The sequence below is a fragment of the Bufo gargarizans genome, chromosome 7 (assembly GCF_014858855.1).
Source record: "Bufo gargarizans isolate SCDJY-AF-19 chromosome 7, ASM1485885v1, whole genome shotgun sequence".
NCBI lineage: Eukaryota > Metazoa > Chordata > Amphibia > Anura > Bufonidae > Bufo > Bufo gargarizans.
This window is the reverse complement of record NC_058086.1, coordinates 159,896,595-159,921,962: the sequence shown is the minus strand read 5'-3', so window position 1 is coordinate 159,921,962 and position 25,368 is coordinate 159,896,595. Positions and strand designations below refer to the sequence as shown.

The window sequence follows — 25,368 nt, the reverse complement described above, 5'->3', positions numbered from 1 at the left end:
AATGGAAAATTATTTTATTTAAAGGTATAATATTGACGACATCCTTAGGTTATTCCGTTCATTCTGTCATAATAGAAGTCTATGGGCTGCAAAACAGATCTGTACCGTTTCTGTTAAGCAGGGCAGGACTTAAAGAAAGCCTGTTGGGAGTTCTCTTCTACCCCGAACACAGGGGAAACGTGAAAAGACGACAGACTTGGGTCTTGGTTTGTCATGCCTTCACACCACAATTCTGACTTGGAAAAAGTAGCAAAATTGTAATTTTGTACTTTTACGAATTTTTGGGCGCACTTGCACAGAAATGTTGTTACTGTTTTGCATTTTTACACCCCTCACTCCAGTTTTGAAATAGGTTAAAGGGAGTCTTTCACCTAATCTGAGCGTTTTAGACCGCTCAGATCAGGTTATAGACTCTTTAACCCTCATTACGATCATACCTTTCTATTATGTGTCCCTCGCCCAGATAATGAAAATAACACTTTTTAAACTTATGCAAATTACCTTCTGAAGGTGCCCAGGGGCGGCGTTACTGGGCGATGTGCCCAGAAAAACACACCTCCAGCCGGCGGACGTCACGAGCGGCACCAGAGGACGGCGGGCTTGGAACTGGCCCGCACCTGCGCACTGCTCTGCCCATTATGGGCAGATGAACAGTTTTTCATATTGCGCATGCGCCGGCCAACTACAGACGGCCGGCCGGCCGGCGCATGCGCAATATGAAAGGGTCCATTCACACGTCCTGTTTTTTTTCATCCTGAAAAACGGTCCGTTTTTTGCGGATCCGTTGTTCCTGAAAATGTTTCCGTATGTCATCCGTATGTCATCCGTTTTTGCGGATCCGCAAAAAACGGGAACATGTATACATTTCAATAATCAAATAAAGTTGTTTGGATTTCTTTGAAAAAAATTGAAGAAAAAAAATAATAAAAATTGTGTTTCCAGGAACGGAATCCGCAAAAAACGGATGACATCCGAATGTCATCCGTTTTTTGCGGATCCATTGACTTTGTATTGTACCAGGATCCGATTTTTCAGGACAAGAATAGGACATGTTTTATATTTAAACGGACATGCGGAACGGCACAACGGAAACGGACAGCACACGTTGTGCTGTCCGATTTTTTCCAGGACCCATTGAAAATGAATGGGTCCAGATCTGGTCCTGATCTGTTCCTGAAAAAACGGAACAGATCAGGAAAGAAAAAACGGACGTGTGAATGGACCCAAAGGATGTTTCTCTGCCCATAATGGGCAGAGCAGTGCGCAGGTGTGGGCCAGTTCCCAGCCCGCCGTCCTCTGGTGCCGCTCGTGAAGTCCGCCGGCTGGAGGTGTGTTTTTCTGGGCACATCGCCCAGTAACGCCGCCCCTGGGCACCTTCAGAAGGTAATTTGCATAAGTTTAAAAAGTGTTATTTTCATTATCTGGGCGAGGTACACATAAGAGAAAGGTATGATCGTAATGAGGGTTAAAGAGTATAACCTGATCTGAGCGGTCTAAAACGCTCAGATTAGGTGAAAGACTCTATTTAATGAGTTTACTCCAAATTTATCAATGAAACTTTTTTTTTTAAACGTCATAATCTCACTCCAGTAGGAGGTTGAGTAGGAAAACTGGAGCAGCCAGTCAGGCGTGCACTCAGTCGCTCTATTTATTTCTTGTATTTAGGTCTGGTAAAAAAAAAAAAAATGACACAATCCCGCTTCCATCAGTCAGTGGAGTCCATTGAACTGTATTCGGGTCAGTTATGTGCCCGATTCGGTACTTTTGTTGTTCTGTTCATCTAAAAGACAGAAGAACAGAAATAAATAGCGGTGGTGTTAAAGTGCCCCAAGAGGTTGGTATTTATGCAAGGGAACCATTACTAGTTTAACATCTCTCCCCTCTGTTCGGTCCACTTCAGCATACACTTCCACGTAAATGACCTCTCCCCTCCCGTCATCTTCTCCAGCATACAGTCCCATGTAAATGGCATCTCTTCTCTCCCGTCATCTTCTCCAATGTACAGTCCCACGTACATAACATTCCACCCTCTCTCCTGCACCTCCAACGTACAGTCCCATGTAAATAGTCTCACTCCCCGCTCTCCAGCATAGGGCTAATGAGTCCCTGGAAGGCGTCTGGAGTGAATGCACTGCAAGTAAATTATAGGCATGTGATGAAGTACAGTCCAATATAGTGTATCTTCCCTGATCACTTGGCCATAACAGCTTGCTGTGCATTCACTGCACGCCGGCAATGGCCCGCTGCGCTGTCAAACTGGATGTCTGAGCGGGGCTGCAGTTATCCACCACTCTGGGAATCCACTTAAACTCCACTGCCGCCATGTTCATTGCTCCTCCCTACTCTCCCCTTCCTTCAGCAACAGCCTGGGAGCTCACCCCTCCTTCTTTCAAGTACAGCAATTATTCCTGCCAGCTGCCCCCATCTGCACGGCATGACACCGCTTCGGCAGCCCTCCCAACCAATAACAAAGCTCCTTGCTGTACGGTGCTTTATTGGTTATTTCAGGCCTAGCAGCATTGCTGCGCTGCCTGTGCGTTCACAGGGCGCCCTGCGCTTATGAATGGCAGGGAAAAGTCTAATGCGTATTGGTACGCATGAGACTTTATTTAGGCACTAAAATGGCCTGAACAGGTGTCTATGGTGCTTGTACAGGCGTTACTGCGATCTCTGCTTCTGGTTTTACACTTTCAGAGCGCATGGCAATAGTTTCGGTCAGCATCTTTTTTTTTTTTTTTTTTTTGCGGATCCATTAATTTCAATGTGGCCACAAAATATGCAGACAGCACACCATGGGCTGTCTGTTCTGTGCCCCGCAAAAAATAAACATGTCCTATTCTTGTCTGCTTCGTGGAGCTACCAAAAAAACCCTAAAAACAAATAATTATTACATCATTATGGTTTCTTAAAGGGGTTATCCAATAGCACAAATACCCCCACAAGGCCCGGGCCCCTCCTGTAGACGGAATAACCTATATAAAGACACCTGCCGGCAGTCTTCTCTTCTGGGTGTAGTGTGATGTAATTGGCGCAGGCGCACTGAGGAAGGAGCTGGCAAATGCGCGTCCTTCACTCAGTACGCCTGCGCCGATCGAAGGAACGTTACGGCGCAGGAACTCGGCAGCAGGCGGGGCCAGCGGGAGGAGGAGAGCGCTCGCTGGCCCTGTCTATCAAGAGGAGATAGGGCGTGTCTAGAAGCAGCAGAGGCGGCGGCTACCAGCAAGTACACGCCCAACTTGCTGGTAGTGAAGACATTTGCATATGATAAAAGTATGATTTTTACAAGAAATAAGCCACAGACAAAGGTAGGACATGTATGATTGCAAATAGCTAATGTCGGCTAATGAAAATTGCACAATGTGGGGTGACAGAAGACCTTTAAGAATTAATATTAATTACTATAGATCTGAAATTTACCAGAGCCCACTTTTTAGTTAGTCGACTATATTGTGCTGTAAGGCTGAGTTCAGAAGATAAGTCTCAACTTTTGTCTCTGCTTCAGAAATCTTCCTCTGAGCGGAAACCTAATGGACGCCATTATAGTCTATAGCAGGCATGCTTAACCTGTGGCCCTCCAGCTATTGCAAAACTACAACTCCCAGCATGCCTGAACAGCCTACAGCTATCAACTTACAGCAGGGCATTGTGGGAGTTGTAGTTTTACAACAGCTGGAGGGCCGCAGGTTGAGCATGCCTGGTCTATAGGGTCCTTTAGGCTCGGGTGCCGAATCTGTCATTTCCGTGCTCCTATAATGGAGCAGGAGAACGGAAAGGCTGAACGCTGATGTCAACTTAGCCTAAGGCTACATGCACACGACCGTGCCCTTTTTTTTGCAGTCCGCAAACCACGGGCGGCCCATTGTAGACATGCCTATTCTTGTCCGCAAAACGGACAAGAATATTGCAGGCTATATATATATATTTTTTTTTTTTGCGGGGCCTCGGAACGGAGCAATGGATGCGGACAGCACACTGAGTCTTTTTAGGCCCCGTTGAAGTGAATTGGGCTGCACCTGAGCTGCAAAAACTGCGGCTCAGATGTGGACCCGAAAAACGGCTATGTGCATGAAGCCTAGAATGTTGGAAAGAGAGGGGGAAAAACAATTACAAACAGGAAGGTTCATTTGTTATTATAAAATTTAGCTACATTACTGTAATTCAAGTTTGCCGTATGTTTTCCCTTGCTGGAAGAAAACGCAGCATAAATGGGTTTTTATGTCGGACTGTAGCTCCGTACCCGTTGACTATAATGGGAACGGGGGCGAAGCTCCGGCGCAGTGCGGTGAGAGGCCGCCGGACTAAAAAGTCGGACATGCAGTGCTTTTAGTCCGGTGGCCTCTCGCCGTGCTGCTCTGGAGCTCCGCCCCTGTCCCTATTATAGTCAATGGGGACGTCATGGCGAAATAGTGGCAGGACGGATCAGACAGGGTGAACAGCCTGTCGGATCCGTCCTGCCGCTAGTGTTCAATTACCCTTACACTGTATGAACAAAAGTTTTGGGGCACACCTCTCAATTATTGAGTTCAGGTGTCTCATTGCCACAGGTGTATAAAATCCAGCACTTAGCCAGGCAGTCTGCCTGTACAAACATTTTGTAAAGGATTGGGTACGACTGCACTGGTCACACGACGTCACATCCAGAGTAGCAGTGATCCTGAAGAAATGAATGTGATCTCTGCATGAGTGAAGATAAAATCCAGCCAGTGTCGCATACCCTTAGGAGCTCACTGAATTTCAGCACGGTCCTGTAATAGGATGGAACTGTTGCATCAAGGCATGTTGTGTCATTTCTTGCTTCCTAGATATTTCACCATCCACTGTGAGTGGTTTTATTGTAAAGTAGAAGCTTTCAGGAACCACAGCATCTCGTCCACAAGTGGAGACCACGTAAAGTCACTTGGGGCCATTTTCTAAGTCCTGCTTTTTTTATGCCAGTCTTCGCTTTGCCTCTCTGCACTGCCATATAATGAGGCTAATTTATCATTAGACTCATCTACGGAAGCTGTGCACTTCGCCTGAAAAACCACTCCCACTCTACGGAAGCCGTGCGCCCGGAGAGAAAAAACACTCCGCGCCCCAAGTGGAGCAGTGTTTGCCAACATTTATGTAAACAGATGTAGCATACTTTACAAATGACCCCCACTGAGTCCTTAGGCACACAGTCAATGGGGGTCATTTATTTTGTTTGTCTGAGGTGTTTTTTTTATTTTTATTGTGCGATTAGTCAGGCGTAGTGGATTTGTCAGTCACTATTTAACGCAGCAAGCAATGAATTAGGTGAGGTGTATTTTTATTCGTCATAGCGCAGATTGTGTGCAATTGGACTACTAGTTGGTCAACTCAAGAATTAGGTGCAAATGATCATCAAAAAGTCACATATTAAATAAAAAGTCACAGCCATTTACACGGTTTATGTTTGTGAAACGGCACACATCTACCGGAAGATGCGACAATTTAATTAAAATTGTAACACAGCCCCAATTATCGTAAATGAACAGAACTGCGCCACCCCTGGAGCAAGGGCTTGTATGGGGCAGGATGTGGTGGCACCTGGCCGCTATGGCTAGGTTTGGCGATTACACAGAGACCATTTGTTTAACCCCCGCAGATGCCACATTCAATAGCGATCATATAGCCCTGGAGAACTCCATGCATCATACACTGCAATACAAAGATAAAAAAAGAAAAGGTTCTAAAATAAATTATATGTAACACAAATTACACAAACTAAAAAAAATTAAATTAAATCCTGCCGGGAAAAAAAAAGCTCTTGGAATGTGGACATTAAAAAAAATTGTTGCATACTTCAGGGGTTAAAACATTGATGATATGGAAGACATTGGTTTTGGTAGATAAATTGCGTTTGTTGGCACTTCCACCTCCTTCTTCTTCTTTCTTGGACACGTCTGATCCTTCTAGAATGTCCTAATGCATGTCCTTGAAATATTTATTCCAAGACGGCACATATGTCTGTTTGCTTTAACCCCTTGTACATCAGGCCTCTGGAGTGCCGCTGATGTGCACCAAGGTGTATTTCACACTCTGTAGACACAAGTGAATAGAATCCAGATCTATATATTCATTCCAGAGCCGTCCTTGCTGCTCTCTATACTTGGTCCTCACCACTCATCCTATACCTAATAAGGCTGGTCTCTTCTGCTTCATATCAACAGCTTTAGGATCCCTGGAGTTCTTAAACTGTGCGGCCGCAGTACATGCAGCATGTGTGATGAAAAATAATGGATGACCCGGTCTGCGCTTTCTTGGGCTTTTATTTTACTCAGGGGGCTTTGTCACTTTGATTTATCCCTAATAAAGGAAGTACTACTACTGCAGATAGGGAGTCCAGACCTCTTATTTTATTCTCCTGCTCTACCCCAGACCCCACTGTGCACCCTGAACACTGCAGAGCGATGGGTGTGAGCTCCGCTGTCCAGACAATGAAATCCACTCGAGCTTTGAGGGTTCACAATGGGAAAGGGGGATATGAGTAAAATGTAGTGATGTGAATTTCCTGTCTTTAAAAGGGTTATCCAATATCATAAACTTCAGCCGCTTCTGCTTCTCCCTGTGCGCCGATGAAAACATCCAGTGTCTTGGGGGTTTAGCAGCCAATAGCAGATAGGAATGTTTAGCAGCCAATAGCAGATAGGAATGTTTAGCAGCCAATAGCAGATAGGAATGTTTCATCAGTGCGTGGGGACCAGGAGGGGAGCAGGGTAAGTGTATTCCCTGTGAGGGGCCCGGAACGGGGGGGGCAGTTTATGGTATTGGATAACCTCTTTAATACTGCAGTTAAAGGGGTTGTCCGACCCCCACTGCCGTTGTAACTATGATCTCAAATCTACTCTTCCTAAAGAAAGATGGCTTCCTATTCCCTGGTGCTCAACGTGTCCATGGATATCTAAGAGCAAGTTGAAATGGTTTCAATTTGGCCTATGTTGGATAGATTTGCATTGGCAATCTTTTTTTTTTTTTATTTTATTTCTCACTGTATAAAAAGTGAAGATCACCATAAAAGGACTTTATAGGACACTTGAGTTACAGCCACACGTTCAGATTTTGGGATCCAAAACCAGGAGTGGATTCGAAAAAGAGAAGGCATATCTGTCTTGTATACTTCCACTTATGATCCACACCTGGTTTTGGATTCCAAAACTGTGTGCAGAAACCTGACCGTGTGGCCGTACACCTAGTGCACATAACCATGTGAGTACAGTACAATAGACCCAAGGTCAGATAGGAACACACTGCTTTATAAATCACTATGATGCAATGAGTTTGGGTCAGAGGAGCCGCCGGCGGTCTGGGAGAAGCTGCCGGCGCACGGGCTGTGCCTCCTGCACTGAACAGGAGGCATCTGGGAGTAAAGGGGCCCCATTTACACTGGCCAGTTATCTTCAGGATGCCCTCATTTCTGAGTGATCATGAGAACTGGCTAGTGAGAATGCAGGTACAGGTAAATTATCAATCTTTTATGGTTTGATTTAATCGATCATGCATTTGGGGGAGGGGGATTTTTCTTTGGGAGATGGTGCGCAGTCACATAAGCAACACTTGATGGAGATGATTTATTTGTCATTTATTACGCTGTACACAACCTAATGTTTCTGTCTGTTTGTTCGCAGGTTCTGACAGAAGTGATCTGAATTTGGTTGACTTCAAAAGTAAACCATTGTAAGTGAAGTTTATTCGTAATTTACTTGCATGACACTTGTTTTGCACTGGCTACTCGTGATGGTAAATTTCTGTTTGCTTCTAATTCTCGTGTAACATAGACTTTGTAACAAAGGAGAGCCTTCAGAGTCCTGGAATCAGAGGGGGAAGAGAAGCGGTTCACACGTTTCTATGTATTCAGAATGAACATGTACGGTATATACTTTGGTCGTCTGCTCGTGTGGATGTAAAAATATAAACGTGATTAATCGCTACTCTTATTTACATCAGCATATAGTAAAATGTTGAGTTTTATCTAGTCTTTTTAAATAGCTAGGATATGCCATTGATTGTTTGGGATGATCATGGCGGGACTGCTGATTTTGCAGATATTCTTCTTCAGTTTATGTAAGGGAAGTGTAGGTTGCCATTGAATCTACAACCCATGGTACGAGCCTTGACCCTGCTCGCTTTACACCTTCAAAAACTCTTAGGCAGTATCTCTCAACCTTCCTGAACTACAGTAAACTGCCTTTTTCCTGAAATAAACTTTATCCGCTGATTCACACAACCGTGTGAGAACAGTACAGTAGACTCTTGATCTGATAGGAACAATCATAAAACTTTTATCATGCAGTCAGGTCAGGGGAGCTGCGGTCAGACCGGGAAACAGTCTACATATTGGCGGCATTTCCCGGACTGACCGCGGCTCCCCTGACCCGAACTGACTGCACGATAGTGTTTTAATATGCAGTCTGTTCCTACCAGTTTGTGAGTGTATTGTACTGTACTAACATGATGATAGTTCGGCCAGAGGAGTTGCCGTCCGTCCCAAACTGAGCACGGTGGAATCAGCCCTCAGAGGCACATGTATCCATCCTACCGAAAACCTGGCAAAGGTCCCACAGTAGCTCCTATTGACCCTCGCTACGCAGGGGATCTGCAACTGAACTCTGATCAAGTTAAGAGCTTATTCATACGACCATATGTATTTTGCGGTCCGCAAAACCGGATCCGCAAAAAATACAGATGACGTCCATTTGCATTCTGTTTTTTGCGGAACGGCTGTCCCCTAATAGAACAGTACTATCATTATCCGTAATGCGGACAATAGGACATGTTCTAACCACTTGTTGAACGGACATACGAAAACTGAATTATAATTTTTTTTGCGGACCTATTGAAATGAATGGTTCTGCATACGGTCCTCAAAAAAAACAAACGGAATGGACACGGAAAGAAAATACGTTTGTGTGCATGAGCCTTATTGGGGACGGCTGTAGTTCCCTGCATGACCGGCAGCACCAGTGTGCTGGGAAAAACTGTGAACTGGGATGAATAGGCACTGCAACCCCTTCATTCTCGTTTTTGGTAGGCTCCCAGAGCAGACGGCTCCATCTACTACGTAGTAGTCTGAGATCATCACTGCAGCTCTGCTGAAGTCAGTGGGGGGCAGCACGCTGCATTGGCCATTACAAAGTGGATAGACCTGTCTGCTTCTGATGCTGAAGCTATTGCCGAAAATCTTTTTGGTAGGGGTGCAGGGTGTTGGACATAGGGTAGGCCATAACTTAATAAAAGGTGGACAACACCTTTTCAAACGGGTTATCCAAGAACATTTTATAATCTTGGACAAAGCCGTAAAATGACTTAAATTATTTTATTGACATAGGTATCCCTTATTAATAGGCCTAGACTTGCAGACCTGCTCTCTGTTCTTCCAGTTAAGAAACCTGGGGATTCTTGAGCTCTGATCCGTGGTACCAGACAACTAGCAAACGCTTGTTCATCGGGTAATTGGAATCTTTCAGCAGGTTTAAAAATAATTGTTTGCTGTTGTGAGATTGTGCCGTCTAATCACAGTCTGCTGCCGGCAGACATGATGATTCAGTATGGGGACGAGCGATGGCATTAGCGATTGCCCCCTCCCCATGCTTTGGAGGAGATAACTACATGTGAATGCGGAGGTCTCCTTTGCTGACGAGCAAGCGATTTCCTGGCAAGTGGCGCTTCCTTTCGCATAATCGTCCGGATGATCTGCTTGTCTAATTCCAAGACCACTTGAATCCATGTCATGACCAGGTTGCCTGTGACTCCATCAGTAATTTGACCGCTTTTTTTTTTTTTCTTAGCGACTTGATCCCAAGCCTCACCCCCCCCCCCCCCCCTCCTTCCCTGTTCCTTCCAGTAGACCCTTTCTTATGTGTATGCATTTATATGGTATAGCATGTATAAAGCTTATCACATTTCCTAGATCAGCACTATGAAAATTAAGGCAATTCTTAGAGGGGGTATTCCCATTACAGAAAATGTGGGCATATTGCTAGGATACGCTCCCATTGTCTGATAGGAGCGGGTCTCACCTCTGGGATCCGCACCTACATCGAGAACGGAGCTGGAAGAGTTGTGGCTGGGAAACCCAGGGTCCGGCCAACATCAAGGGCTGCTCCCATACAAGTGAATTGTTATGGGGCCGACAAATAGCCAAGCCAGTGCTATAGAAATGAATGTAGGCGGCTGCGTACGTGCCATGCGCCCTCCACTACTTTCACCTGCTCCGTTCTCTGTGTAGGTGCGGGTCCCAGAGGTGGGACCTGCACCTATTGGACAATGGGGGCATATCCTAGCGATATGTACCCATTGTCTGTGATGGCAAAACCACTTTAAAGGGAACCTGTTACCTCAGGCAGCATAGTGTAGTTGTTGGTCCGCTGATTTCAGTGGGGCGGTCACTTCTGGACCAGCAGTGGTACTTTTAGCATACTGACAGGTTGAACCCCGCAATTTGCACCAGGGAAGATGGGTCTGATAAAGCTCGCTGACCCCACTCCCCACCCCCAAAATGGAGTAGCAGATTTCTTTCCTATGCACAGCAAGAGGGGAAACCTGTAACTTATCTTCAGAAGGCAGGGTGGGGACAGAGGGCCCCATCGGACTCCTCTCCCTGTGGCGTGCTCTGCTGGGTTCAGAATGTCGGTTCTCTAAAAGTAGTGACTGCCAGGCCAGAAGTGACCGCCTGCTGAAATCTTTGGCTCCGTCAGTGAAGGTCGCATAGTAGAGGTGACAGGTTCCCTTTAAGACAGTTTTACACAAGCTGATTGATGAGGCATTTATCGGGAACAAGAATGGCTTCTGGTTAAGCAGAGGTGAGAGCTGCATTAACATGTAGCGATCTCATCTGTATAGGGACAAGCAATCTCTGCTCGCTTTTGCCCATAGAGAATTATTTGTTTGCTGGCAGCAGATTTCTGATGCAGTTGAAAGATTTTTGGTGGCCTTTAGCCAGTAGATCTGCATGTGGTTTAGTCCTTTTTGCAATTTAGTTGGTCTAATTAGCAATTTTACAGAGTGGAACCAGCTCTAGCGGTCTCCTGGATAGATGTTAGAGCAGTCACTAAAGATCAAAATGAGTCTGGGGGGACGCATTTAGTCCGGGAGCCCAGGCCACAGTAAAGGCCAATTTAACAGGCGATTGGCGAGAGGGAAGTGTTCCTTCCCGATAATCGCTTGCTTGCTAGCGGAGGAGACCGCTGCTTTTACATGCAGCAATCTCCTCCTCGGTATAGGGCGGAGCGATCATTAATGCCATTGATCTTCCCTACACTGAATCATTGTTTGCTGGCAGCAGATCATGATTACACACCACAAGCTGCTGCCTGCAGACAATTTTTTTTTTTTAACCTGTCAATGAACAAGCGTTTTGGCGGCAGTATTAGACTGCTAGATGATCACCAACGAGCATTACTATGTAAAAGACTGGGCTAGCGAAACTCTAAATGCCATGTCCCATCACCTTGGAACAGAGTAGCCATCGCAGGTCCTTGGTGGTACCTGGTGCCTCAGCTTACTCACACCCACCAAAATTTTCTTCAGATTTTTATTGACTAAAAGTTTGTTCCGTTACAACAATTTATCCTCTTTGCGCGAGATGCGGGATAGGGGTCTGATCGTTGGGTCTCCTGCCAATAATGGGAAAGGGGCCCTGTGCTTCCCAGTTTGAACAGAGTGGTGGTCAACCATGCCCGCTTCTGCAATTTTCAGTTCTATGCGGCTGCAGGAAATAGCAGAGCACCAGCTCTGACAGTCCCATAGTGTTGAATGGAGCAGCAGACACTCATGTGTCATGTCTGCCGCTCCATTCAAATGAGGAGCACAGACCCACATTCTTGTGAAAGTTGGTGGCCTGGCCCCCGTGGTCAGACACCACCACAGGATAGGGGATAACCTGTCATAATGGGACAACCCTTTTAAAAGCAAGAATTATATTTAAAACTAGACTTCTGTTCTACTTTTATTGTCCACTTGGTGGCACTATAGACCATTAATATGAAAAGCTTTGTGTTACTGAGATTGATTGTCATATTCCATTGTAAAGCTGTCAGAATGTAGGTTTTGTCTTTGATTATTAAGGCTCTGTTCACATCCGCTTTGTGGCTGGCAGAAGCCACCATGCTATGCCCAGTTCATCAGATGACCGTGCCGGTGCCCGCTGAATTCTACTAAACTGGTCCCATTGTTTAGCTGCAGTGGAGCCTCCAACACCAATCTCCAAATGCATTACTTAATCTGTACACACTTCACTATAGTGATCTATTCTTCATTCATCGCTAAGGCTAAATTGTAAACTTTCCTGTTACCAGTGCATTGTGGGAGATGGCAGAAGATAACCTGCAATTTTTAAGGACCGTCTGCAGGGACTTGAAAACCAACTGTCTGTGAATGTAGAGAAAAACGTGGAATAACTATATTGGTACAACAGACAATTCAGCAAAGTATCCTCCATTACACAATTGTGTATCAGAGCCAGTCACTGGCCGTCTTGCATGTCCTTTATATTGCTGGGGCTCTGACCAACCATCAGAACTATAGTGTACATATTAAAGTATTACATATAAAAAGTTCACATACAAAGTAAATTACCAGAGAAGTGTGACGAGTCCGGTGGTATCCATGCGCGGTGCACTGGCCTCCGCTTCATCTACATTTGCGCTGACTCTGGTAACTGACATACCGCACATATGGCGTGTGAACCTTTTATACGTGTTACATGTCTCGTACTGTAAAGCACAGCAGTATAACATGCCAGTGGCTTAGGGTGCGGAAATCCAAGAACTGGTTCCCTTAAAACAGTTACTTTTTATGTTAAACATTCATTTTACTCCTAAATAAAAGTTACACAGCTGCTCCTTAGCATTCTTATGACAATATGCTACTTTCTCATAATGTGGTGTTTATAACAAAGGTTATTTTTTTCTACACATGTTTAGGAAAAGCTTTTGGCGTTTTAAGGGTGCCTTCACACACAGCAGATTTAAATTTTTATTTTTTGCAGAAATTTCGGAGAAACACTTTTGATTCATCTGAATAGGGGCAAGCACCTTCAAGACCCATTCAGATGAAGGGAACCGATTTTCAGTCACAGAAAATCTCTCCAACAATGTCTGCCATGTGTGAAGGCAAACTAAATGGCATGTGTCAGATCTCAGCTGCAGGTGAGTTGTGCCCCCCTAGTAAGATTGAGGCTGGAGGGCTGAAGAGTCCGTCTGAGACATGCATAAGGAGCTTTCCTTGATTTATACCTCTGATGGAAACTGCCGACATATGCCAACGTATAAGCATACAGTGGCATTAGTCAGCCTTTGAATCCCGTTTTATGAAGTGAAGCCAAAAGGACATCATCTTGGTATAAGCTTAAAGAGGACCTTTTATCTGTTTTACTTATAGGAGCTAAATACCTGTACTTCGCGGCACAGCCAGGGAGAAGGAGACACCCATTGAGAAACCCTGGTGTCTCCTCCTCTCTGTATCGATGCACAGTATTTAGATACTGAGCGCTAGAACTTCAGGAGTGCGCAGCGGGGCCTAGGGGCCATGTTTAAAAAATAAATAAATTACCCCGCAAGTACAGGTATTTAGCTCCTATAAGTAAAACAGATGAAAGCTCCTCTTTAATTTTGTAACACACATAGGGGCACATTCATTAAGACCGACATTTTAGATGCCTGTCTTAATAAAGTCCTAAGCTGGCAGTGGATCCGTCGGAGTTATGAAGAGGCGCAGGCTCCTCCGCCAGTTTTAAATGTAAGTGTCTGAGTGCTGCACAACTAACTGTAGTCTGCGCTTAAAATCCTCCTAATATTGGCGTATTTCTGTATAATAAATTACCCCCATAGTGTACAACGCAGTTTCACTGAGGGTTTTCTACTGTGGAGCATGCTCCATGCCAAGGCATCAGGAGGTATGGACAGTACAGTCCTATGGAAATTGGAGTGTCATTTTTTAGCTCAATGCAACAAAGGTCGTGTAAAGGTCCATTCTCATGACCGTATTTTCCATCCACATCCGATCTGCATTTTTTGTGGATCAGATGCAAACCTATTTATTTCAATGAGGGTAGCAAAAGATGTGAACAGCACACAATGTGCTGTCATCATCCGCACATCCGTTCCGAGGCCCCCGCAAAAAGGATAGAAGATGTCCTAATCTTTTCTGTAATGCGGATCTAACAAAGAGCTGAATGTGCAGGACCGCAAAATGTGGGACAAGGGTGGACGGTATCTGTGTTTTGCGGATAAGGTTGTGTAAATAGCCACTAAAACTGTAATATGGTCACATTGAAAGTGCAAGTATGAATGGGAATCTTTAGGGTTTAGTGGGTCGTACGTGGCTTATTTTATTTTCAAACAAATGTGTGAGTTGGTAATTATTGAAGTGTATTCTTAACGGATGTCTCTGCGCTGGTAAATGTAACTTTAAAATTGAGTAGTAATAAGCAAAAACTTGTTAGCAGCTTTAATGAGTGTTGAATCACAGCTAGAGGAAAAATGTATTCATTTGTTAAGATGTGATAAAAAAAAAAATGCTTACTAATGATTCTGGGTAAATGTTAGTTTTTCTCAACTTCTAGGCCGCCTGCTCACGTTGCTGAATATGCAAGGTTTTTCCACACAGGTTCCTGTGTGGAAAAACCGTAGCGTAGTACAGTACTAGCAACGTGTATGAGATTACATAAATCTCACCTACACTTCGCAGTTTTTTTTCTGTGCGGAAATTGACCTGTCGTGCAAAATTTCTAAATCCTCAGCATGTGAATTATGTTTGCGATTTTTAAGCTGCAGATTTAACTCTTTTTCAATAAAAAAAAAGGGTAAGATCTGCGGAAAAACCGCATCTGATCAAGACAGAAAAAAGTCCCATAAATTGTGAATTTTGGTGCGGATAGGGTACAAAATTGCTCATAAATCCCCAATAGAACCTTACGGTTGGCCCCCTCTAATAAATTTTCTGCTTCTAGTGTTTCCGAATTATCAGGTACCAGATTAAAGGTGGCTTCCCAGGGTTTTGACTGGACAGTAAAAACATTTAAAAAAATTCTCAGAATACATTAAAGGAATATTATTTGCAGCAGTGCAGGAGTAGTACTGCAGGTGAAGTCTGAATTGGTAGTTAACATTTTCCATAGTGTCCCTGTTTCCCCCTCTGCACTGACAAAGTTCAGCTGAAATACAATGTCTGGACTGCTGAGCTCACGCTCGGGAGGTTCTCCATTATATTTGCGCAGCTCAGCAGTCCGGACAATGTACTTCAGCAGAGCTTTGCCAATGAGAATGTGAGGGCAGTATGAGGGTCAAACATGTCAATCCGGACTCCTCAATAGTGGTCCTCAGTCCAGCTGACAGATTCCCTTAGGCTACTTTCACACGTGTTTTGAGCGAATCCTTCATGAATCTGAAAAAAAACTGATCAGTTTCAATAATACAACCACATGCATCAGTCATGAACGCATCTGGTTTTATTATCTGTAACATAGCCAAGACGGTTCCTCATGAACTCCATTGAAAGTCAATGGGAGACTGATACGTTTTCTATTGTGTCAGAGAAAACGGATCTGTCCTCATTAACTTACATTGTGTGCCAGGACGGATCCGTTTGGCTCAGTTTCGTCAAGCGGACTGCAAAACGCTGCTTCCTTGGCCTGCTCTGCAAGTCCCTTGCTTCATCCACAGGACCGGCCGATATCCCGCGCGTGTGCAGTGCACCGCTGGTCCGGGCATGCGCTGGCCTCCAGTCCTCCTGTTTGCTTCTGGTCCGCCCCCTTGTCACTGGTTTTACGGCGTTTGCTGGCGCATGTACGCGCGAGCGGGATATCGGCCGGTCCTGTAGATGAAGCAAGGGACTTGCAGGGCGGGCCAAGGAAGAGGCTGGGGAGTAGTTATGTTTCAAGAAGGCAGAGCAGCAGCCTGGGCTCCTAAACACCGAACACCCCCCCGGCACTTGCGAGCCCTCATTTGCATATGGATTAAACATCGTTTTTCCTGCTGGTTAAAGTCAGAAAAAAATTACAAAGGTACCATTTGAATCATGGATAGGTATGCTAGAGAGCCATGTAAGTGGTGTATAATGTCATATTTTGGTGACGGACTCCCTTTAACTTATGACTAGGTGCACGACTTCTCATAAACTGGGGACATCCTCCAGCAGTCCGTGCATCAAAACCGAAGTCTTTCTGGCTTCATTTGCAAAAGCCAACTGGCGTAAATTAATATAAATTTGTCCCAGCTCCTTGTCACACCCCCTCTATGGAAAGTGGGGAGGGTGGCGTAAAAACTGGGAGATGCTAATATTTTTTAAGTCGCAATCTTTTCAATTTCTAGAGATATTGACCTGGTCAGAGACTATCTATCTATCTATCTATCTATCTATCTATCTATCTATCTATCTATCTATCTATCTATCTATCTATCTATCTATCTATCTATCTAATATGGCCTTCTGAACCTTAAAATTTTTACTGGCCAGCCACACCCTTCAATTGAATATTCAGCTTTCAACATAACTTTATAAATCCTGGGCGTAGACGTTGCTATACCTTTTATGACAGTTTTTCTATAGTTAAAGGGGTTGTCTCATCAATGGGGGCATATCACTATCCTACCAATGTCTTATGGGTGTGGGTATCGCCACTGGGATGCACCTGCATAGGGAACGGAGCCACAAAAAGTGGTGGCTGCAGGACTCCGGTCCGGCCACCACCAAGCGCTCTCCCCATAGAAGTGAATGGGAGCGCACAGTGCATGACTGGCCACCACTCCCATTCACTTCTATGGGCTCAACGGAAATAGCCGAGCCAGTGCTCGGCTATTGTCGATGGCCCCCTAGAAAATAAATGGAGGGTGGCTGTGCATGTGCAGTGTGCCCTCCTACACTTTCGGCGCTGCGTTCTCAATATCTCGTAGCGATATGCCCCCGTTGTCTAAGATGAGACAACCCCTTTAAGTACTGATGGACCTGTTCTTCAGTTCGGCCATCAGTATCCGGATAGGTGGAGGTCCAACTCCTGGCACCAGTGGCGTACCTCCAATAGAAGCAGACCACACAGCTGCTATGGGGCCCGTGGGGAAAAAGGTCCTGTAGTGAACCAAAGTACCCGCCCCCTAATTACGCTCATTACTGTCCAGCTCCAGTATAGTGTCCCTATCATTAGTGGAGAAAATTAAAGGACCTGTGATGTCATGACAAGTCCCGTACATCTAGAAAAGGAACTGCAGAGCATCTTCACAGGTTCTTTAACCCCCAGCAGATTGGAGAAGAACTGCAGGAAGAGCTCTCCAGTGAGACTAGAATGGAGCTGTAAGAGGAGGTCCTCCTTCCTCTTCATTTGCTATATATATATATATATATATATATATATATATATATATATATATATATATATATTATATTTATTAGTCCCTGGCACCTCCACAACAACACTCACAGGAGGGTGTAAAGAGGCCTCCTGCCCTTACCTATTCAGTTGTTGTTTCCTGTCCTCGGGATGCGTGGAAGCCTCTCCTGGAGTGCCAGGAATGATTTCTTATCCCCCAGCCTTGATTCCTTTCCCCACACTTTGTGGGAGGGCTGGAGCAGGAAACAGAAATCCCGGGGACACACCGCCTCCCTTACCCGTTCCTAGGTGTAAGCCCTGCGTGCAGGCTGCCCCGGGCTCGTGATACTCCTGGGTAAGGGGAGAAGTCAGCGCGCGATCTGATGCGCTATCACCAGGCGAGATTTTCCTTGGGCAAGAGAATCTCGCGCTCTAGCGTCTACTTCCAGGTGCCGCAGCCGGCGGGAAGTTTAAAAGGAGTAAGGAACAGTCTGTTCTATTCCTCTATCACTGCCAGCAGTATGCTTTCCCCGGGGGATGCGGACTCGGCAAGGAAGCCTGGAGATCCTACTATCTCTGCCCTCAGCCCGGTAAGCCTCCTCCCCAGTGTTTTTTTTTTTTTTCTCTCCCTGCTTTTATTTTTCTCTTCTATATGCCTAATGATTATGCACTGCAGTTGGCTTCTTCATTTCATGGTGGCAGTGGTGTTTTCCCAGTATTTCACCCCTGGTGTAGGTCATGGTCCTTTAATTTTCTTGCCCCTACAGTCCCTTTTATTTTTTCCTTGGGGCCTAGAGACCATGGCACCTAAACCAGCTGGGGGAGATTCGGGATGCATGAAGTGCGCCATCTGCAGGAAGACTTTTTCCTCTAAAACCAAAGTCTTTATGTCCAAAATGTACCGAGAAGGTGGTCACAGATCAGGTCACCATCCTTCCTTGATTTCATGAGAGCTATAATTAAGGAAGAAGTAAATGCAGCGGTGGAATCAAAGATGACTCCTCAATCCCCACGCCCATCCACGTCTCATAGAACCTTTTACTTCTGACTAAATCAGACCTATCTCAGGGGCTTGAGCTGGATAAAGGAGAGCTTGTATCTGATCCGGACTCTGCTGGGGATGACTGCTCAGGGAAAACCCTTGTTTCTGCTTGAAGAGACTGACGGTCTTCTTAAAAACCATAAGGCTCCTTTCACACGGGCGAGTATTCCGCGCGGATGCGATGCGTGAGTTGAATGCATTGCACCCGCACTGAATACCGACCCATTCATTTCTATGGGGCTGTTCACATGAGCGGTGATTTTCACGCATCACTTGTGCGTTGTGTGAAAATCGCAGCATGCTCCATATTCTGCGTTTTTCACGTAACGCAGGCCCCATAGAAATGAATAGGGTTGCGTGAAAATCGCCAGCATCCGCAAGCAAGTGCGGATGCGGTGCGATTTTCATGCACGGTTGCTAGGAGACCATCGGGATGGAGACCTGATCATTATTATTTTCCCTTATAACATGGTTATAAGGGAAAATATTAGCATTCTGAATAAAGAATGCATAGTAAAATAGCGCTGGAGGGATTAAAAAAAATAAATTTATTTAACTCACCTTAGTCCACTTGTTCGCGTAGCTCGGCATCTCCTTCTGTCTCCTTTGCTCACATGATCGATCACCATGGTAAAAGATCATGTGACGGACCATGTGATCACAAGTTCTTTTCATGTAATTAATGCTCACCCCAGGTCCTGTTCAGCAAAGGAGACAGAAGAGGTGCCGGGCTACGCGAACAAGTCGACTAAGGTGTGTTAAATAATTTTCTATATTTTTGTTACTCCTCCAGCGCTATTTGACTATGCATTCTGTATTCAGAATGCTATTATTTTCCCTTATAACCATGTTATAAGGGAAAATAATAGCAATCTACAGAACCCCGATCCCAAACCTGAACTTCTGTGAAGAAGTTCGCGTTTGGGTACCAAACATGCGCGATTTTTTTGCATGCGAGTGCAAAACGCATTACAGTGTTTTGCACTTGCGCTTAAAAATCGCGGGTGTTACCGTAACGCACCCGCACATTTTCCCGCATTGCCCGTGTGAAAGGGGCCTAAGAGCCACTATGGACATTGAGGAGGTGAAAGAAACTCGATCCGTACAGGATCAAATGTTCCAGGGGCTGGGGGAAAGAAGAAGACAGGGTCTTCCCCCATCTATAACAACATAAAATCCCTGATATCCAAAGAATGGAGAGATCCTGAAAGAAGAACTGTGACAAATTCCTTTAAAAGGAAATATCCCTTTGCGGACACCGAATCTAATCCGTGGGACAAAACGCCAAAGATCGATGCCCTGGTTGCCTGCATTTAAAAAAAAGACCTCTTTGCCGTTCGAGGACATGGGTCTCTTGCGAGATACCATGGACAAGAAGTCTGAAAGTTTATTCAAGAAGGCCTGGGAAACAAATACTGCTATGCTGCGTTCCAGTATTGCTTCTACCTGAACAGCCAGATCTCTCTGGCTAATCAGTTAGAAGAGCACTTAGCAGCTGGTACCCTGAGGGATGAAATCTCATCTTCCCTTCATGTATTATAATAAAAAAAAAGTTTTTTTTTTTTTTTAACAGATGCGTCTGCCTTACTAGTTAGATTTTCCGCCAGGTCAGCTTCTCTATCCAATGCGGCTCGTAGCGCAATCTGGCTTCGTACATGGTCTGCTGACACCGGGACAAAAAAAGCGTCTTTGCTCGATCCCCTGTGAAAGGGCCTCGATTAAGAAAAAAGGATTTTCCCTTGAAAACCGTTACTTTCATCAAAGACGGTCCTTTCAGAAACAGAAAAAAATCGAGGCTGGATCAGAAGAAGGGTCAAATAGGTCGCAGCCGTCTAGGAGCAGAGGAAAAAAAATCCTATTCAATCCTGAAAACTCCTCCCGTCCCACACAATGACGCCACATGCCATGTCGGGGGAACCTTCCGTTTTAATAATTTAAAATCCCACAACAGATCCATCATATACAAACAATTCAAGATGGATACTAGAAGATCCGCCATCAATTTACTCCCGCAAGACTGTTTTATGGCGACCATGGACCTCCAGGACGCTTACTATCATGTCCCAATATGTCAGACTCGTCAAAAGTATTTAAGAATCGTGGGGGACCAAGTACACCATTTTCAGTTCGGAGCCCTCCCATTCGGACTCTCCTCTGCTCCAAGGATTTTTTCGAAGATCATGTCCGAAGTCATGGAGTACCTAAATCTAAAGCAGATTCTGATTGTTCCATATCTGGACAACTTCCTGATTGCTTCACCCTCAGAGGAAGTTCTACGTACCCACCTCTTTCATGCAAAGTTCTTTACCACCCTGGGGTGGATTATAAAATTCAAAAAATCAGACCTATCTCCAGACCGAAAGAAGCTCCTCTTGGAAGTAGTCTTAGATTCTCATCTTCTAATGTCCTTTTTACCCCTAGAAAAAAAAATGAAACAATCTAGTTCAGAAAGTCTCTCAGTTCTGCCGCCAGAGGACCTCCTCCATCAGGAGCATTATAACCATCCTAGGCCTTTTGACGGCTACAATCCCGTCAGTCAGATAGGCTCAAAGTCATATGAGGATTATTCAAGGCTTCCTCTTATCCTCCTTATCCTCCTGGGACGGAACAAATTCAGCCCTAGAAAAAATGCCTTCTCATCCCAAATTCCGTAAAAAGATCCTTGATGTAGTGGAAAGTGGAAAAGAACTTTCAGACGGGTGTCTATTGGCGGCAAGAAAAAACTATGGTTGTATCCACAGACTCAAGCTGTTCGTGATGGGGCAGCCATTCAGAAGGGAGAATAGTCCTGGGCTGTTGGGGAAAATGTTAGTCTTCCTCCAATCTAAGAGTGCTCACAGCCATCTACAAAGCCATAGTCTCTCTTCACACAAACTCATCTCCAAAACACATATAAAGGTGTTATCGGACAACACCACAGCAGCAGGGAGGGACCAGAAGCCGTTCCCCAGGGGCAGTGTCGGGACATTTTTCTTTTTTCTTTTTCTGGGCAGAAAGAAATCTCATTTCTTTAACCACTGTTCATGTGAAAGGAGAGGGCAATGTAATAGCTGACTTACTCAGCCGTCGGACTTTGAAGTGGGGAGAATGGTCCCTGAATTCTCAAATATTCCAACAAATCTGCAAAAAATGGGGAGATCTAGATCTATTTGCCACAAGGGGCAACAGGCAGATCAAAAGATTTTGCGCTCTCTCTACCAACAAGACCAACCGTTATGGGTAGACACACTATCCCAACCATGGCCGAAAGCTCTTCTTTATGCTTTCCCTCCCTTCAGTTTGATTCCACGAACTCTAAAGAAGGTAGAGTAGGAAGGAGCCCAGTTAATATTCATTGCTCCATTGTGGCCAAGGAGGTCTTGGTTCCCCCTGCTGCTCAGGCTGTCTGCAGGAGTATTCTGGACCCTTCCAGCTACCCAGGACCTTCTCCACCAAGGTCCAGTATTTCATCCCAGGATAAATCGGCTCAACCTGACCCCCTGGCGGCTGAACGCCTTGCCTTGAAGAAAAAAGGGTTGACTGATGCGTTAATCTCTACAATGATGTTGAGCTGAAAGTCCATAACATCAAAAAATTATTTAAGAACCTGGAAAGCTTCTTTTGTCCTTCTCAAATCACTATATATATATATATATATATATATATATATATATATATATATATATATATATATATATATATATATATATATAAAGTTTGGACACACCTTCTCATTCAAAGAGTTTTCTTTATTTTCATGACTATGAAAATTGTAGATTCACACTGAAGGCATCAAACCTATGAATTAACACGTGGAATTATATACATAACAAAAAAGTATGAAACAACTGAAAATGTCATATTCTAGGTTCTTTAAAGTAGCCACCTTTTGCTTTGATTACTGCTTTGCACACTCTTGGCATTCTCTTGTGAGCTTCAAGAAGTAGTCACCTGAAATGGTTTTCATTTCACAGGTGTGCCCTGTCAGGTTTAATAAGTGGGATTTCTTGCCTTTATAAATGGGTTTGGGACCATCAGTTGTGTTGTGGAGAAGTCAGGTGGATACACAGCTGATAGTCCTACTGAATAGACTGTTAGAATTTGTATTATTGCAAGAAAAAAGCAGCTGAGTAGAGAAAAACGAGTGGCCATCATTACTTTAAGAAATGAAGGTCAGTCGGTCCGAAAAATTGGGAAAACTTTGAAAGTGTCCCCAAGTGCAGTCACAAAAACCATAAAGCGCTACAAAGAAACTGGCTCACATGCGGACCGCCCCAGGAAAGGAAGACCCAAGAGTCACCTCTGCTGCGGAGGATAAGTTCATCCGAGTCACCAGCCTCAGAAATCGCAGGTTAACAGCAGCTCAGATTAGAGACCAGGTCAATGCCACACAGAGTTCTAGCAGCAGACACATCTCTAGAACAACTGTTAAGAGGAGACTGTGAATCAGGCCTTCATGGTAGAATATCTGCTAGGAAACCACTGCTAAGGAAAGGCAACAAGCAGAAGAGACTTGTTTGGGCTAAAGAACACAGGGAATGGATATTAGACCAGTTGAAATCTGTGCTTTGGTCTGATGAGTCCAAATCTGAGATCTTTGGTTCCAACCACCGTGTCTTTGTGTGACGCAGAAAAGGTGAACGAATGGACTCTACCTGCCTGGTTCCCACCGTGAAGCATGGAGGAGGAGGTGTGATGGTGTGGGGGTGCTTTGCTGGTGACACTGTTGGGGATTTATTCAAAATTGAAGGCATACTGAACCAGCATGGCTACCACAACATCTTGCAGCGGCATGCTATTCCATCCGGTTTGCGTTTAGTTGGACCATCATTTTATTTTTCAACAGGACGATGACCCCAAACACACCTCCAGGCTGTGTAAGGGCTATTTGACCATGACTGAGAGTGATGGGGTGCTGCCAAACATGGTGCAACAGCACTCTGCAAACCAAAAGTAAAGTACAAAGGTATATTACATTGCAAGTGCTATGCTAATAACTTAGAGATGCTTGGCAAATACATTTTGTACAAAATCATTTGAGCCCTTCTGCCGGCGTCAAGGCGACCTCTATAAGAAGGGTCCTAACACTAAAACTCACCTGTTGGGTGCCATAACAGCGACCATGGATCCAGAAAGTGCAGGTCCCACATGCATGCTGACTGTATACTTAGTGTGGTCCTCAGAGTGCCTGATGAAGGGCGATTATTACGCCTGAAACGTTGCAACTGACAAAAAAACCCACCTATTCCGGCTGAAATAACATGAAATAAAATCATTTAATTATCACTAAAAAAAAGGAGTGCTGTCTAAATATTTGTGACACTTACAAGTTCTGGAGGTGGAGCCTTAGAACGCTACCCGGACGTGCACCCACCCCTGCCATTCTATGAACAGAGTGCTGTGGCCAATTTTGTTGTAAAAGACATGCATGCTGGGCCACCTTGATTTTTGTCTATGTGGAGCCAAAATGGCCTTCATTGAATCCAGGGGCTACAAATAACAGCATGCATGCTGAGCAGACTATGTACTCAGTCTAATTAAAATCAGCCTGTGAGGCAGGGGAGGGGCAGGAGGGAGTGCACGACCATGGGAGTCAGCCACAACTCCTATACATAATACTAGAAACAAAAAAGGGGAGGGGTCAGCACATCCCAATGTGCAGGTGCACGTTGCTTGTGGCTGCAGATATCTGACAAACATGGTGCAACAGCACTCTGCAAACCAAAAGTAAAGTACAAAGGTATATTACATTTGCAAGTGCTATGCTAATAACTTAGAGATGCTTGGCAAATGCATTTTGTACAAAATCATTTGAGCCCTTCTGCCGGCGTCAAGGCGACCTCTATAAGAAGGGTCCTAACACTAAAACTCACCTGTTGGGTGCCATAACAGCGACCATGGATCCAGAAAGTGCTGGGCCACCTTGATTTTTGTCTATGTGGTGCCAAAATGGCCTTCATTGAATCCAGGGGCTACTCTACATGCCTGGTTCCCACCGTAAAGCATGGAGGAGGAGGTGTGATGGTGTGGTGGTGCTTTGCTGGTGACACTGTTGGGGATTTATTCAAAATTGAAGGCATACTGAACCAGCATGGCTACCACAGCATCTTGCAGCGGCATGCTATTCCATCCGGTTTGCGTTTAGTTGGACCATCATTTATTTTTCAACAGGACAATGACCCCAAACACACCTCCAGGCTGTGTAAGGGCTATTTGACCATGAAGGAGAGTGATGGGGTGCTGCGCCAGATGACCTGGCCTCCACAGTCACCGGACCTGAACCCAATCGAGATGGTTTGGGGTGAGCTGGACCGCAGAGTGAAGGCAAAAGGGCCAACAAGTGCTAAGCATCTCTGGGAACTCCTTCAAGACTGTTGGAAGATCATTTCAGATGACTACCTCTTGAAGCTCATCAAGAGAATGCCAAGAGTGTGCAAAGCAGTAATCAAAGCAAAAGGTGGCTACTTTGAAGAACCTAGAATATTACATATTTTCAGTTTTCATACTTTTTTGTTATGTATATAATTCCACATGTGTTAATTCATAGGTTTGATGCCTTCAGTGTGAATCTACAATTTTCATAGTCATGGAAATAAAGAAAACTCTTTGAGAAGGTGTGTCCAAACTTTTGGTCTGTACTATATGTATGTATGTGTGTATGTGTGTATGTATATATATGTGTGTATATATATATATATATATATATATATATATATATAATGTGTGTGTGTGTAGTATATACAGCAGTGTACATATATGTGAGGTACGAGCTTTAATTTATACCTTACATATCGGTACACTGCTGTATATACTGGCCAGGAACTGGTAGTGGGAGGGGCTGATAATGGGGGCCCAGTGATTTGTGTGTAGACCCTTGCCTGGCACATCATCTGTTTTGGAGGCAGCCACAGTGTTGTGTTGAGCGCTGCAGCCTCTTCCTCGCCCTGTGATGTCACATCCGTTAGTCACATGCTCATCGTGCAGCTTGCTCCTGTTCAAGTGAATCGGACTGATCTGCAATACCAAGGAAAACCGCTGTACAATG

At 44.8% G+C, this 25,368-nt stretch overlaps 1 protein-coding gene across 1 annotated transcript in view; it reads left to right on the top strand.

Annotated features, from left to right (window-relative positions):
- The window catches only part of LOC122943552 (zinc finger protein 644-like), a 59,521-nt gene that overhangs the window by 11,770 nt on the left and 22,383 nt on the right, over positions 1-25,368 (top strand). The window contains 2 exon segments of the mRNA XM_044301382.1: positions 7,629-7,677; positions 12,989-13,148. Coding sequence (XP_044157317.1) covers positions 13,122-13,148 — 27 coding nt within the window. The 5' untranslated portion in view covers positions 7,629-7,677; positions 12,989-13,121.